This window comes from Pan troglodytes, chromosome 18 (genome assembly GCF_028858775.2).
Source record: "Pan troglodytes isolate AG18354 chromosome 18, NHGRI_mPanTro3-v2.0_pri, whole genome shotgun sequence".
In the NCBI taxonomy this organism is placed as follows: domain Eukaryota; kingdom Metazoa; phylum Chordata; class Mammalia; order Primates; family Hominidae; genus Pan; species Pan troglodytes.
The window spans coordinates 12,079,448-12,096,575 of NC_072416.2; the positions used below are offsets into that span (position 1 = coordinate 12,079,448).

The 17,128-nt window shown below is 41.5% G+C and overlaps 1 protein-coding gene across 1 annotated transcript in view; it reads right to left on the bottom strand.

The window, feature by feature from the left end:
* Window positions 1-235: 235 nt before the first annotated feature.
* The window catches only part of LOC129137493 (uncharacterized), a 43,380-nt gene continuing 26,487 nt past the window's right edge, over window positions 236-17,128 (bottom strand). The window contains exons 5-9 of the mRNA XM_054669685.2: window positions 9,694-9,822; window positions 4,004-4,106; window positions 2,197-2,328; window positions 453-511; window positions 236-350 (exon numbers count right to left, since the gene is read on the bottom strand). Coding sequence (XP_054525660.2) covers window positions 236-350; window positions 453-511; window positions 2,197-2,328; window positions 4,004-4,106; window positions 9,694-9,822 — 538 coding nt within the window. The remainder of the gene's footprint in view (window positions 351-452; window positions 512-2,196; window positions 2,329-4,003; window positions 4,107-9,693; window positions 9,823-17,128) is intronic.

The window sequence follows — 17,128 nt, forward strand, 5'->3', positions numbered from 1 at the left end:
CCTAGCATTCGGTAATGTGATCATTAAATGTCAGCTTTTGTTATTTTTAATAATTTTAAAAGCTCAGGTTTTGGAATCAACACAGATACGTGTTTCAAAAAAGCATTGTCATTTGCCTGACAATGGAAGGGCAAATTAATTAAACACTCTGAGCCTCAGTCTTTCTCCTTGCAAAATAATAACAGCAACAATGAGGAGGACAACAACCACATAAAGCATCAGGCTCTTGTAAATTTCAATGAAAGGTAAGGCCTGTGAAGTGATTAGAAGACTGGTAAACATTCAATACATAACTTGTGTTATTTTTTCTTATTCTCTTGGTCTTACTGGTGAAGGGCCATTGTCTGCTTCTGTGAAAGTACAGAGAGTCCAGTAAATCTTTAGAAAATATGCAAGCTTCACTGGTCTGCGTTCTCAACACTGTCTGAAGAACCTGGCTGAGTCCTACTCACCCAAGACAAAGGCTGGAGATATTTGGTATCTTCCTTTGATTGGTAACTGGTTCCGGAACCTGTGATTGAGTAATAGGTAGAGAAAGGGGGAGTGATTCACTGCTTTCCTGAGAGTCCTATAAATCCTGAGTAACTTGGGATCTGATGTGGGATGCTGAGAGGAGGAGGCAAGCATCGTTGAGACTCAGAGTTGGGAGGTGGAAGTATGGAAACAGCTGGGGCTTTTAGGGGGTAGATAGCTCTATCGGAGGGTACTGTGAGACCTGGGCCCTGAGGGGTTATGATGGCAGCAACCAAGACAACGTCTGTAAAATACAGAGCATGATCCATTTGCAGCAGGCACCTCAGCAGGGGTCCAGGGGAGCTGGGAGCGGGATCATGGTTCTGAGTGCACAAAAGGGAAGGCTGATTAGAAGAAGTTCTGCCCATCTTCCTGCTATTTCCCAGACATTCCAGGACCAAGAGTCACTTTTATATTTATTTATTTATTTATTTATTTATTTATTTATTTATTTATTTTGAAGCAGAATCTCGCTCTGTTGCGCAGGCTGGAGTGCAGTGGTGCAATCTCGGCTCACTAAAACCTTTGCCTCCCAAGTTCAAGCGATTCTGCTGCCTCAGCTACCAGAGTAGAGTAGCTGGGATCACAGGGGTGCACTCCACACCCAGCTAATTTTTGTATTTTTAGTAGAGAAGGGGTTTCATCATTTTGGCCAGGCTGGTCTCGAACTCCTGACCTCTGGTGATCTGCCCCCCTTGGCCTCCCAAAGTAGTGTGAGATTACAGGCACGAGTCACCATGCTCAGCCAAGAGTCACTTTTAAAGGAAAGAAAAATCCTATTGGAGTAACGGAGAGTCTCATCAGGAAGAACAGAGCTTCAGTATAAATATAAACTGAGTTTCTATTGAGTTCCTTGTCATCTGTTTATGGGTGAGGGCACATGATGGGGTGAGGTTTATTTTAAGGTTTATTTTATCTTTAAGGGGCGTGGACCCAACAGACCTGCTCTAATGCAATTATTTTTGAAATACCCTTGAGAATTTGATATTTACAGCTGAACGTCTGAAATGAGCCAAGGATATTGATAAGACTGTGTGTGTATGTGTGTTGTGTAAACTAAGTTATTTTCAATTCCTGCTCCCTCGAGCCTCTCCTTTCTTGGCAGGAGCCCTTGGAGGCCACTTGGCAGATGGCAGCTGGCCCATAGCTGCAAAGATCTGTCAGTCATGAGGCACCTCAGGGCTGGTATGTTTCGCCAGGGCCCTTCTACCATCTCTGGGTGATTGGGTCCAGGAAGCTCCAGAGAAAAATTTAAAAATAAAAAACAGACTCAGGCATACTGTAGGTTCTTTATCTGAAATGTTTTCAGAAGCTGCTTAGGTGGCTTCTATCTCAAATGGCAATAACAGTGATAATAATTGTTAGAGGACAGTGATTTTTCCCCTTTTCGTAACAGTGCCACCCCAAAATAGCAGGAAGTTCAAATACCTTGGAACTGAGTTTATTAGAGCCAAATGCATGCATTAAGGTCTGTCCCACATGAGTCTGGGAAGAATGGAAGGAAAGCCAAATTGAAACCTGCTAGGTTCAAGGGAGTAGAGCAGAACATTTCATAAACAAAACAAAATCTCACAGAATGGGATGCTCATAAGAGGGAACTGAAATCTCCAGAGGGCAGTGACTTTATAACAACAATGGTGATGATTTACTTGTTTGTTCACTCAGTACACATTCATTGAATACCTGCTTTGTGCCAGGCTCCGTTCTTGGCACTGGGATTACAAGCGTGTCCTGACCTTCAAGTTCTATCAGGAGAGAGTCTTTGAACATGATTTCACTCATACAGGTAATTACAAGGCAAAATCCATCGGTGCTCTGAGATTGACAAAGGGAAGCAAGTCTAGGTAGGAGGTTGAAGGAAATGACAGTGAAGATGAAGTTTGAAAGATGAGTATGAGCCCTGTGGGTGGGTTGGGGAGATGGGGCTAAAGGAACATTCCATACAGAGGAAAGAGCATGTGGAAAGACCTTGCGATGGAAGAATCTGGCTCACAGAGGAGACAGATATGCGTGGTCAAAGCAAGAGGGAAGACAAAGATCCTAGGGTGAAGCTGGAGGGGGAGAAGGAGACAATCAGGCTGCCCCTGAGGGGCATGTTGTAGATTTTGAACTTGATTTTACAAACAAAGAAAAGGTATGAAATAGGTGGGTGCAGTGGTTCATGCCTGTAATCCCAACACTTTGGAATGCTGAAGTGGGAGGACTGCTTGAAGCCAGGAGTTGAATACCAAGCCTGGGCAACGTAGTGAGACTCCCATCTCTACAAAAAAAAAAAAAAAAAAAAAATAGCTGGGCATGGTGGTGCACACCTCTTTCCAGCTACTTGGGAGGCTGACTTGGAAGGATCTCTTGAGCCCAGGAGGCCGAGGCTGCAGTGAGCCATGATTACCCCACTGCACTCCAGCCTGGGTGACAGAATAATACCGTCTCAAAAAAAAAAAAAAAATCATGAAAGGTCTTTTAAAAATGGAGAGTTAACTAAAGGGGCCAATAGTGGAAGTTAGGAAACAACAATAATGGTCCTGGTGACATGGGAGACAATCTCATGAGCTGAGGGGGTGATGTACAGAAGTAGACATGCTCAAGAAATATATTTAAAAATTTGTATAAATTTATGGGGTACCAGTGTAATCTTGTTATATGCCTAGATTATGCAGTGGTGAAGTCAGGGCTTTGAGAGTATCAAAAACATTTATAAGGTAAAATCCATAGGAATTTGTGAGTGAGAAAATGTTTGGGAACAAGAGAAAGGGAGTGTTGGACATAATTGCCAGGTTTATTGTGAGATGATGATGGAAGTCAGGGTTTCATTTCCTAAGACAGAAGATACAGGAAGGGAGGGGGCAGATTTGGAAGGGGAGGGCAAGAGTCCAGCTTTTGTCAGATTGAGTTTGAAGCTTCTGAGAGACACCCAAATGTAGATTCCAGGAGAGGAGTTTTTTCCAAAACATGGAGAAGTCATGTTCAAAATATCTTGACTGAAAATGCCTATGAGAACTCATCAAAATATAGCATTTTAGAGGGAATTGTTGACATCATCTGAAGGAAAGCACAGAGTACTAGGGAAGGGTACCAGGGTTGGGGGTGGAAGAAAGATGGATTGAGGGAAACTGAGAGGGAGCACCCAGAGAAGTAAGAGAAAACCAAGAAATGAGTGTCATGGAAGCCAAGAGTAAAGTGTGCTAAAAATAGCAATAGCAGTGATTGTCATAGTAATAGTAGAAATAATAGTAATAATGGCATTAGTAGCAGTGTTAGAATAGCAGTAGTAGTAGAAGAGGAGCAAGAAGAAACAGTGGTAGTAGGAGTAACAGCAGCAATAGTAGTTGTAGACATAGTGGTAGTCATAACAGCAACAGCAGTAGTGGTAGCAGTAACAGCATCATCAGCAGCAGAAGTAACAGTGGAAGTAGTAGTAGCAATGGCAGTAATAATGTCAGTAGCTGCAGCAGCAGCAGGGGTAGGAGTAGTAAATGCTCGGAGTTATTACCTGTTTGGTGTTCTTTGGAACATAGCAGTCTGTGGTTTTTTTTGAGCAGATTGAGTCACATGACCACTCCATGCAACAGGAAGTGTAAGTTGCATTGTTCCCACTTTACAGATGAGGAAATGAAGAAATAGAAATGTTAGGTAGTCTTACTGAGAGAGAAGCTAGTTAGCAACAGGACTGGAGATAGAATTCTGGTCTCTTGAGTCCTCCTTAAATATCATGTTCACCATTTAGATTTACGGCATAGCATTTCAGAAGTTCCATGGTGTTTCCTACTGGAATGTAACTTCTGCAGGGCAGGGCTTTTGTCTATTCTGTGCACTGAGGGATCCTCAGTGCTTTGAGTGGTGCCTGGTGCATAGGAGGACTCACAGATTATAGGGACTCACAGTGAACACTAACATTGGAAATGAATGAATGAATGAATGAATGAATGAATGAATGAAAGAACAAATCTTCCTCCCTAACTTGGGTATAACTTCAGGAATGTTTTATTGTTTTAATGGGTCTCACACCCCTGCCCAACCTTTCTCTTCCTGTGCCTGCAAACTTTATGTTGCAAATCTGTTTGGAAATATTTAAAAAAATTAATCTAATAAAATAAAAAGATCTTGGCATTTTTCATATGTTCATATCATTAAAAGTCCACATCACAAGTTCCTGCTTTCAGAATCAATATTCAAGAAGTAATTTAAATCTAGCTTCCTCCCCTTCCCCGATCATTCACATTCATTTGTATTAAAGGTCAACGTGGAAGTAACTTTTTTTCCTAGACCAGCCTGCCTGGAGAGAAGAGCTTTGAAATCATGCTGTGCCAAGGAGGGGCCAGCTATAGCTCCATGAATGATTCACTATGCTCTTTAGGAATATAATATTCTGCATCCCCTCCTGTATTTATGAATGTTTAGGTATAGCAAGAAGGCAGGATCATGTAATAAAAAGAGAACAGACTTGAGAGTCAGATAGATGTGAGTTGAAAACTCCATGTTCAGACCTTGGACAAGTCATCTTCTCTGGGTCTCAATTTCCCTAATCTTTTTTTTTTTTTTTTTGAGACAGTGTCTCGCTCTGTCACCCAGGCTGGAGTGCAGTGGTGCAATCTCAGCTCACTGCGAGCTCCGCCTCCCGGGTTCACGCCATTCTCCTGCCTCAGCCTCCCGAGTAGCTGGGATTACAGTTGCCCACCACCACACCCGGCTAATTTTTTGTATTTTTAGTAGAGACGGGGTTTCACCGTGTTAGCCAGGATGGTCTCGATCTCCTGACCTCGTGATCCACCCGCCTTGGCCTCCCAAAATTCTGGGATTACAGGAGTGAGTCGCCGAGCCCGACCAATTTCCCTAATCTTTAAGCAGAGATGGTAACTAGTACTCACATCTCAGGCATGTGGCTGGATTTACATAGGATAACTTAAAACCTCGAAGCTCAAATGCCAGGAGTATATTAGGTAATTCAGTCTATGTAAGTTTCCTTTCTCCATATCGTGCAGAACCATTTACATAATGGAGGTGAAGCACCTTAGCAAGCTGTGCAGTGTTGTATCCTGTGGGGAGGTGCCTCTCTGTTTTTCTTCTCCAGGTGCTTCTTTACAAAATTCTGGGTTCCAACCATGTGGAACTACTGAGACTCCCAAATGCATTATGTTCCCCACATTCCATCTGAGTGTCACATTCTCTCCATTGTTTAAGAGCCAGCTTAAGTGCATTCCTTCAATAATCTTCCTCTATATAGTATTCCCCCTTCCATCACGTTGGTTCCACTTTCTTCTTTGAGCTCTCCACTAAAACCACACACCACCTTCATTATTCCTTATCACTTAATAACACATATATTTGCTTATATTCCTTCCTCTCCAACAAGAGTGAGTTCACCCAGGACAGGAACTTTGATTTATCAGGGATCTCCAGTGCTTAGCATATAATTGGAATTCTAGAATTATGTCTTGAGTCAATAAATGTGATTATTATTACTATTATTATCATAATAAGAATTTTCTCTAAACTCAAGAAAAAAGAAAGCAATATCTCAGTCAAATCAATACAAAAGAAGCCTGAGTGTTATCATAAAATCCTTTGGAGAGTGGACCAGTCCTTGACCATATCCTAAGAACAGTGGCATTAAATGTAGCTATTACTTTGCCCTTTTCTGTTAAAATTACTTATTCTCTCCTAAACTATTTTGCCTATCCATATTCTCTCTGTAGACACCCAGCATTCTTAAGTGAACCAATAGGGTTTATATGGACCCCTATGGTCAACAAAATAGTCACACAGAGATAATTTTTTTTTAAAAAGTCATAGGTTGACTGCAAAACCTAGTAAGGTGGATAATTCCACATCATAACTTTATGCCCAGTGCACTCAGAGAAATTAATCATTCCATCTTGGTCCAGCACAGTCTGACTTTCATGTCCATCATTTCAGTAGAAGCACTCCCACCAAGCCACCAATGCCTTCCTTGTTGAAAAGAGCATGGGTACTGTCATTCTTCTTCTTTTTTTAAAAAAAAAATTATTTCAGTAGTTTTTGGGGAACAGGTGGTTTTTGGTTATATGGAAAAGTTCTTTAGTGGTGATTTCTGAGATTTTGGTTCACCTCTCACCCAAGCAGTGTACACTATGTCCAGTGTGTAGTCTTTTATTCCCCACCCTACTCCCTGCCTTCCCCCTGAGTCCCCAAAGTCCATCGTATCATTCTTATGCCTTTGCATCCTCATAGTTTAGCTCTCACTTATGAGAACGTATGATACTTGATTTTCCATTCCTGAATTGCTTCACTTAGAATAACAATCACCAACTTCATCCAAGGTACTGCAAGTGCCATTATTTTGTTTATTTTTATGGTTGAGTAGTATTCCATGGTGTATATATACCACTTTTTTTTTTTATCCATTCATTGGTTGATGTGCATTTAGGTTGGTTCCACATTTTTGCAATTGCAAATCGTGCTGCTATAAACATGCGTGTGCAAGTGTCTTTTTTCATATGACTTATTTTCTTTTGGGTAGATACCCAGTAGTGGGATTGCTGGATTAAATGGTAGTCCTTCCTCTTTGCAGAATTTTCCAGATTTGACCATTCTTTCCTTCCTGAAAAACTCCCCATCATCTTGACTTCTGTATAGCAGTAAATTAGAGTGGTTGAGGCCATTTGATATAGAGTCAGAAAGTCTGAGAGCAACGCCTTGCACCCCTCCTACTGAGTGTGCAATCCTGAGCAAATTACTCCAGCAGTGTAAGTCTCAGTTTCTCCAACTGTAAGGAGAAGACAGGAGTTATACCCACTTCAAATAATATAAAAATAATCTTTGCAAGTCTCATTGCATAGTGACCATTGCAAAGCGCCATTATCAGCACATTCTCCTGGTGTTTGACTGACAGGCTTATGTTTCTCAGCCTGTTTTCCTGGCTTCCACTCTTCTGCTCTTTACTTAAAAACTGTTTCTTGGCCAGGTGTGGTGACTTTTGCCTGTAATCTTAGCACTTTGAGAGGCGGAGGTGGGAGAATTGCTTGAGAACAGGAGTTCGAGACCAGCCTAGGCAACATAGAGAGGCCTCATCTCTACTAAAAATCACAAAAATTAGCCAGGTGTGGTGGCATGCACCTCTGGTGCCAGCTACTCAGGAGGCTAAGGTGGGAGGATTGCTTGAGCCTGGGAGGTCAAGGCTGCAGTAAGCCATAATTGTGCCACTGCACTCCAGCCTGGGTGACAGAGCAAGACCTTGTCTCAAAAACACAAAAGACTGTGTTTCTCCAGGGCTCTTTCATAGGCCCTCTTTCATTTTCGAGCTATGCATTCTGACTAGGAAGACTCCATAGCCTCAGGTATTATTTTTCAGCTGGAGATTTTCCTCCTTTTGTGCCTCCAGCCTCAGTTTTTCTTTTGAGTGCCGCACTCAAATGATGCCGTATCTCCTCTGGGTTATCTGCCAGGGAACTCAGACTCAATCTGCCTCACGTTGAGTGCACAGCCTTCTCCTGAAACCCAAACTTCCTTTGGCATCCACTATCTCGTGATCCATTAGGTGCTCAAGCCAGAGTCTTCCTCACCCTCCCAGCCAGTTATTCATTGTGTCCTGCTGTTTTAAACTATCCACTTCATCTGTTGCCACTGCATCCCCATCCTTCTGGTTGAGATGTCTCCAATAGCCTCCTAATTGGTCTCCCTGCTGCCATGTTTGCTCACCCCCACTTCATCACCCAGCGGGAGTGATGCTTTCACAGTGATGGTCAGACCATGCAACTCCCCTGCCTAAACCACTGCAATAAATTCCCCTTATTCTGAGAATGAAATCTCAATTCCTTCCTTTGGTGCAGTGGATGTTGTGGTGTGCTGCCCTGACCTTCCTACAAGACTAAGACATTTATTTCCCCAGTGCCTGGGAGTGTAGATGAAGCCGTCCCTGTGAACTTTATAAAATTAATCAGGGAAGAAAGAAAGGGAGAAACATAGTAGACGAAGTTTGCAGCACACTCAGCTTTAATCATGAGGTTAGTTTGCCCTCTGACCTGCTTCCTCATAGTTCGGTGCTTATTGTCCTGGAATCATGTAGACCCTGTTACAAGATTATAGTTCTCCTTAACTACTCTACAGGTAACAACTTGAACATTATAAAATGTTATGTTTTCCCTTTGAGATATTCTTTCAGGTCCTACATACCAGTGAAACTACTGTTGTCAGCTGGTCTGGAGGACCCCATGAGAAGCTGATTCACCAAGGAATGAAGTTGCCATGTCCTGATGATTTGCTTCTATTTGCCTCAACCAATCAATGACCCCAAATTTCCAGCCCCTCAGCCTCCATAATCCCCTTAAAACCTCCAGCCCAGAATTCCTTGGGGAGATGGATTTGAGAGTCTCCTTCCATCTCCTTGCTTGGCACCCTGTGATCATTAAACTCTTTCTCTGCTGCAAACCCTGCTGTCTCAGTGCATTGGTCTGTTACTATGCAGCAGGCATATATACCTGTTGGTCCATTGACTGCTGATAACTCATAGCTGACTGCCTCCCTAGAAAGAGTGTTGCCCCATCCAAGGTCATGTCTCTTCATTCTATGCAACAACTGGTCAGGGTTGAGGCACACAAGCCTGCCTCCCTTGCTTCAATTTGGAACATCTTTGAGGGGCCACCCCAGCTCCAGTGCCCCCACATAAGATCACCTGCAGCTTCTATTGTCACTGCAGTTTTCTCTACTTCCTCCCTTTGTCCAGCTTGCTTCCTTCCCATCCTTATATCTGTTGTTCTCAAAACCACTCCCCAACAAAATCCCTGCATGTGAATCTCTGCTCAGAATCTTTTCCCCTGGGAGCCTGACTTGCAACATAAGTCTTACAAGGTTCTCCATGACCTGGCTCCAGCTCAATGCCCAGTACAAAGTGGATGCTCAGTGAGTACCTTGGATTGATTGGCTGGTTGGCTGGTTGCTTGGTTGGTTGGGGTAAAATGCATAGAACATGAGAAGTCAGGTGAAGAATATCTCTTTCACGTGGTCAGCACTGGGCATTTGTTCAGGGGGCTTCAGGGACATGATCAGAGGACATCCAGGGTAGCAAATGGGCAATGCAGACCCCAGGCAGCTGCTGGTATCAGTAATGAAGGGTATCTGTAATCCAGGTAGCACAGGGGTGAGTAGAAAGGCCCTGCCAGTGACCTACTTTTATCGTTAATGCTTTTCTATTAGCAGAGCATTTACCTCTGAATCGATTTTCGTGTATTCTCTCTCTGCCAAACCAGGAACAAAAAGAAAAGGCAAAATTTCCGAATGTCTTTCCTCTTGCAACTGATGTAGCTGTGGCTGAATTTCACCTTTTTAAATGATTTCCTGTGGAAACAGCAAGGGAAGATTTCTGGCAGGATTTATTATGCAATTTGGTTCTAACCTGATCCCGTCAAGCAAAGAGAAATGGTAAAAAGCAAACAGAACCCCAAGCTTTGCTCACAAGCTTGGGGCCTGCTATGCTCTACCTTGTCTCTAGGCCTTTGAGTATGCTATAAAGTTCACCTATATTACCCACCCCTGCCTTATTGATGTGCATAGCTCCTGCTTGTACTTTGAGATTCATCTCAGACATGACCTTGTATAGGATGTCTTCCCCGACTCTCCTCTTCCTTCCCTACTGACTACACCAAATTGTTCTGTAACTTCTTTCTCTTTTCACATTGGGAACTAGGAAGCTCAGTGCTCAATTTACAGGCTACGAGTAACCTGTTAAACATGTATGTTGTGAACACTAATTTTTTGACTTCCTCTTATTTTGCTTACACTTATTTTTCTTTTCCTTAATTTCCTTATTAGCATAAATTTGCAATCCTGTACTGACTTCATTGTTTTTCAAACAAGAAAGAAAAAACATTAGAAAGTCAAGCTTTAAAAAATGACCACGATGTATTATAATTGACCACCTACGTATCTATTTTCCCCATTGCTTTGTGAGTTTATAAGGAGAAGACAGTAATATCTTTTCATCCATCTAACTCAAATGCCTGGCACTTAGTAGGTTCTCAGAAATATTTACTGAGTGAATGGAGCAGACCTAAGGGGAGATGAGGTGAGAATGGTGATTTTGGGAGTTTTTACTTTGAACCGATTACAGTATATAAGACAAAGAAGATAGAAGAACTCAAATATTTTCTACATTTCTATGCTTAAAAGATCATGGATGATTTCTTAACCAGAGACACTGAGAAAGAAAGAAGGAGCAAGACAACTAGAGGGAAATTGTCTCATTTGGGCATCGGCCCCTCAGAATTAACAGTGAATAGGCCATTTATTGAATTGGTGGGGCCTTGTCTAAATTTCTAAAATACATAAAATACTGAACATGATCCAGTAACTTTTTTTTTTTAGGATTAGAATACACACTTTGTGAGGCCGAGGCGGAGGCTGAGGCAGGAGAATCACTTGAGCCCAGGAGTTTGAGACTAGCCTGGGCAATATAGCAAGACCCTACCTCTACCAAAAAGAAATTAACTGGTCATAGTGGCATGTGCCTGTTGTCCCAGCTACTTGGGAGGCTGAGGTGGGAGGATCAATTGAACATAGGAGGTTGAGGCTGCAGTGAGCTGTGATCACACCATTGCACTCTTGCCTGGGCAACAGGGCGAGACCTTGTCTCAAAAAAGAAAATCAGGGTGAATTTTTATCTTTCTCATAAAGTAATAATTATTTCTGTTTATTTAGCAGAACTGTATAATGCTGTGATATTTAGATTCCTGACATTATCACAGGTAATACGAAAAATATCCCTGGGAGGAGGGTTTCATAATCCTCATTTTACAGAGGAAACATTTGAAACTCAGAGAAGTGAGGTATTTTGCTTCAAGCAATTCATCTGAGGGTGAACCAGAATTTGAATCCTTGTCAGCTGATCCCAAAACCCACTCTCTGTATTTTTTTTTCCTGAAGTTTTCTTTACAGAATGCTCTTATACTTCTGGTTGTTTTCTCTTAATTTTATTACAGGGAGGGTTCCAGAATCAGGGATATCCCCAAGGAGTAGCAGGGAAGGGATGGATTTAGAGTAGGGGTCCTCAATGGGGCAAGTTTGTCTCCACAGGACATTTGTCAATATCTGGAGATACTTTTGATGGCCAGAACTGGTGTGTAGCGGGGGCAGGGGCAGTGTATGCACTACTGGTATTTAGTGAGTGGAAGTAAAAAAATGCTCCTGAACATCTTACAACACACAGGACAGTCCCCACAATAACAAGTTCTCTGGCCCCATGTCAACAGTGCTGAGGTTGAGTGCTGAACTCTGACCTAGAGATATTTCTTCCTTTCCTGACCCAGGAGCAGCCTCTCCTCTGCTGTCCTGACCTGTGTTTGTAGAGAAAATTGGACAAAGCCTAGGGGAACTGCCTCTACTTTCTAGCTGTCTAGCTCACGTACTTTCTATTTCTGCTTCCTGAGAGAAGTCAGTGAAGATGGTGACAAAGATGAGTGAAAACATAGAGAAGTTTGTCTGAGGAAATGCAGGATTCACTGGGAGTTTTTTCAAACTATCCCATTACTAACCCATTTCTTCCTGTTATCTCAAAATGGAGGGAAAGATATAAACCACATTTATTGGTATGGACTCGGTTGCATTTGAGTTGGGAAGAGATCATTTTTCATGTGTAGCTCTTGGGGAAAAGCCTGGCTTGGAATTCCTGCCAACTTGGAGATATATGGACAAAATTACTAAGAAATAAAATGGGACAGTCCATAATTAATCATTGTGTAAGGGCTGGAAAGGTTAACTTTGCCTGATATTCTTCAATTCTGTCCCCACATTTTGATGCACCAATGACTTCCTAAACAAGTGTTAATTCAATTTTATGTGCCAGGCATTACGCTTAGGGCTTTGTGAGTGTAATCCCAATTAATCTGAATGGCAAATGAAGTAGGTACCATCATTAACTTCATTTTGCAGGTGAGGAGACTGAACCCTTCCCAAGGTCACCCAGACACTAAGGTGCAGAGCCAAGACTTGATCCCAGTTCTGACTAACTCCAGTGACTAAGCTCTTAACTGGCTGTCTAAAGGCTAATTTTGGCCCTTAAATGTGTTTGTTGACCTCTACAGTATTTTTAAAAAGTTGGCCAGGTGCAGTGGCTCATGCCTGTAATCCTATCACTTTGGGAGGCCAAGGTGGGAGGGTCACTTGAGCCCAGGAGTACAAGGACATCTTGGGCAACATAGCAAACATAGCAAGACCCTGTCTCTATAACAAATAAATAAGTAAATCAACAAACAAATATTTATTAGCCGAGGATGGTGGTGCACGTCTGTGGTCCCAGTTATTTGGGAGGCTGAGGTAGGAGGATTGCTCTAGCTGGGGAGATTGAGGCTGCAGTGAGCTGTGATCTCGCCACTGCACTCCAGCCCAACAGACAGAGTGAGACCCTGTCTCAAAAAAAAAAAAATAAGAAAAGTAAAATTATTTGCCAGTAGTTGAAAAATTGAAGATTTTACAGAAATCTCATCTTCTAACTCATCCTGTAAAATAAGACTACTGGGAACACTGCACACCTATATCTGGCAACAATCAGCTGGCACTGAGAAGTAGCTGCTCTTTTCAGATAGTGCTGTCATTCATCCAGGTAATCTGCTTGGCCGGTGTGGGTACCCGAGATTTTGGTCTTTGGTTCAAACCACCCTGGCATGTGAGTGGGTTGAGAGAGGAGAGAACAATACTTGCATGTGTTATGAGCATGATTTCCTTTCAATCCTCTCCTCTTGGGCAATATGACCCAATCAGTGTCCTTGAACTTGACCAACTCCTCCTTGAGCCAGAAGGATGGGACACTTCATTGCCCATCACTGTGACTTGAAATGCATAGCAGTCACAGGAATCAGAACCTCCTTAGAAGCCAGCATAAACGCTCAGGCATTCTCTTCAAAGCTATTATTCGTTTTTTTAAAAGCCCATAGATTCAGAATTCCTACAGGTATTGTTAAACTAGATGTCAGTTCCAGGTCAACCCCTCTGACTATTACAGTCATAATTCTGATACCGAGAGGGAGCAAAATCAGGTAAAGAGTCACTCCCCACCCCTTGCGGAATCTGATTTAACAAGGCTTATTTATGTCTCAGCATACCACAGGTTACAATATAATCATCTTTCACATACATAAATAATGCATAAATTTGTGTTTAGTCATTGTGTCTGCTTTTCAGTCCTTGGGGAAGCAGAAGGACAAAAGATTCAGCCTTGCACAGAGATTTAGAGGATACCACCTCTACCCTTCTTGCATTAAACATAGGATCTGGCTGACTCTTACAGAGAAGTCCCAGGAGAATGTTTTTACATAGTGTCACAGGTTCAATCTGCTTGCAAGTAAAAGGTCACAAACTCTCTGCTGAATGATGATGATGATGATGATGATGATGATAAGTTAGCACTTTTATTTAGAGCACACATTACGTACCAGGTTGGTGCTTTATCATCTCTAATCTTCGTAACAGCTCCTTCAGTTGGTCTTATTATTTACATTTTGCCGGTGAGGAAACTGAGACTCCCAGAGGATACACGTTCGAGGTCACGAGCTAGAAAAAGTCATAGCTGGTATTAAAATGTAATTTTATTGGCTTCCAAAGCCTTTTACCCTGCCACATATGTAAATTCTTTAGCAATTTAAATGAAGCCATTTGGGTTACCCAAGAGTACAATTTGGAAGAGATTCACTACCCCATTTCCTAATTATCCAGTGAAAATCTATGTGTCTAGGAGACTTCAAGCATTCATCATTGTAAAGGCTTGAGCAACTTCAAGAAGCACAGGTTTAAGACTTCATTTAGAATGAACATGGTGTATTAAGGAGCTAGGGAGTGATATTAGGCCACTTCCATCTTCCCAAAATCATCCCTGACAACTCACAAGCCCCTCTCCTCAATGTTCCTTTAATTAGGCAAAGCACAGGGAACATATTCTGCAAATTGCTAAGTGGTTAGTGGCTGCTTTGTACTAAGAAATGTTAACCTTTCATTCAGAGGAGCTCAATTAGCAAGAGTCAACCAGTGGTTAATAATAATAATAATACAGTAGAATGATCACTGAATGAAAGGTTTTTATTTTTATTCACAGGAATCATTTGTTAAATATGAAGAGACATTCCCTTATGTTTAATTGAAGAGGGAAGGGATGCCCTGAATATCTCTCTGAGGCTTTAATGACGAGATGATAGGGAAGAGGCATGGAGGAAGGTATCTTCTGAAATCTTTTCTTTGAGGCTTAGGATGGAAACAGATGCTAAGTGAATCCTCCTTTCTCTCTGTTTTTCTTCTCCTTGTGTATTTCTCCATCAGCACACATCGTACACTCTCCCCAGGGATTGGGGCCTGATCACACATCAGGGCTCTTGGCTCCTAAACATTCAAAGAACATCAGAGACCTGAGTAGCAAGATCTATAGAGAGGGGACAAAAGATCACAGGGCTTCTGGCAGTCCCAAGTGAGTCAGAAGCAGAGTTCAGAGTGGGCAGAGAGGTGCAGACCTCATGCATGCGATGTGCCTTCTGACCTCAGACCTTGTGGAGGAAAAGAACTCTTGTTTCCTGACCACTTACTCTATTCTGTGCACTGTTCTGGGACACTTACACTTTAGACACTTACTTGATTTGACTTACCACACGACCCCATGGGGCAAGGTATTGTTCTCTACAATTTACAGATAAGAAAACTAAGATTTATTTGTCCCCAGTGCCATACTAATAAGTGAAGCTCAATTAAAATTTAGGTCTTTTTTTCTGTGAGTTGGTTCTCCTGATCTCTTCAAAGCATACCTTTGACTAGGGCGTATGCCCTGTTCTCAGAAAAAATTCTGATTTTCTAAAGGGGCATGAAGAAGGAGGAAAAGGATGCAGGAAAGAATTTAAGAGGCAAAGTGGATGCGAGAAGATCATGAGAAAAGATGAAAAAGAGAACAGTGACTGACCCATGTCATGAAGCATCAGTTTCTAAACTTTGCTATATACAGGCTCAATGGTAAGCATTGTTCAGTGCATTTCCTCATTTTGTCCTTGGGACACATGAGAAAATGGAAGCTCAAGAAACTTAAATGGCTTGCCCAGATCACATAGCTAACTAAGTGGCAGAGGTGGGAATTGGACCCAGATATTCCATCTCCAAAGCCCAGAACCTTCTCATTGCATCATGTATTCTTCTCTGAGAGAAAGAAATCTGGTTTTTCCATTTGAGGTCTTTCCAACAGAGTTCCGGGAATAGTCACTTCAAGACTCAGGAACAATCCACATCTTTATTCATTCATGAAACACTTAATGTGACAGCCTCAGTTGTTGGCAAGGACATGCAGAACTCTTCTGCATTATTGGTAAGGATGTAAAATGGTGCAACCACACTGGAAACATTTCAGGCCATTTCTTATAAAACGAAACACACACCTGCCATATGATCCGATCATTCCATTCCTAGATATTTCTCCAAAAGAAATAAAAACATGCTTAGGAAAAGACTTGTACAGGAATATTCACAGCAGTTTTATTTATAATTTTCATAAATCAGAACCTATTCCCAGCACAGTGCCTATCCATACAATAATATATAAGTAAACTGTGGTACATCCGTACAATGGAATGCTACTTAGCAATGAAAAGAATAAACTGTTGCTTCATGGAAAAGCATGAATGTATTTCAAAAACATTCAGCAAAATAAGCCTTACATAAAAGAGTGTATAGCACATAATTCTATTTTTATGAAGTTCAAGAATGGACAAAACAAATCTGGAGTATAAAAATTCAGAGTAGTGTCTTGGTTGGAAATTGCTTGAGCAAGAGCATGAGAGAACATTCTGGAGGGTACTAATGTTTTGTATATTGACAGATGTTTGAGTCACACAGGTGAATGCATTTGTCAAAACCCAGTGTATTAGTTTGCTATGGCTGCCATGACAAAATGCTACAGACTGGGTGGCTTAACCAACATGGATTTATTTTCATAAAATTCTGGGGGCTAAAAGTCAACAATCAAGATATGGACAGGGTTGGTTCCTTCTTAGGGCAGTGAGGGCAGGATCTGTTCCAGTCCTCTCTCCTTGGCTTGTAGGGGAGGTCTTTTCCCTGTGTTTCCTCGCTTTGTGTGTGTCTGTCCTAACCACCTCTTCTTTTAAGGGCACCAATCATACTGGATTAACGTCCTCCCTAATAAACTCATTTAACCTTAATGACCTTTTTAAAGACCCTATATCCAAATACAGTCACATTCTGCAGTACTGGGGTTAAGACTTCAACATAGAAATTTTAGCGGGGATGCAACTCAATTCATAATGTCCAGTAAATGTGCTCTTAAGATTTATATATTAAGCTGTAAGTAAATTTGCACCAAAAGAAAAAAATGCAAAACAATATTGAACAGAAGTTAATGATATGCATGCTGAAATACCTAGGGGGAAGTGTATTGATGTTTGCAGTTTACTTTAAAATGCTTTGGAAAATGAAGTGGATTAATAGATGGGTATATATATATATAATTTTATTATGTATATAATATATATAACTTTATTATATATATTATATATATAACATAGCAAATATCATAACATTTAAATGGTAGAATGTAGGTGGTGAGTGTATGAGCTTTCCCTGAAAAATTCTTTCAACTTTGCTATGTTTCAAATCTTTTATAATAAAA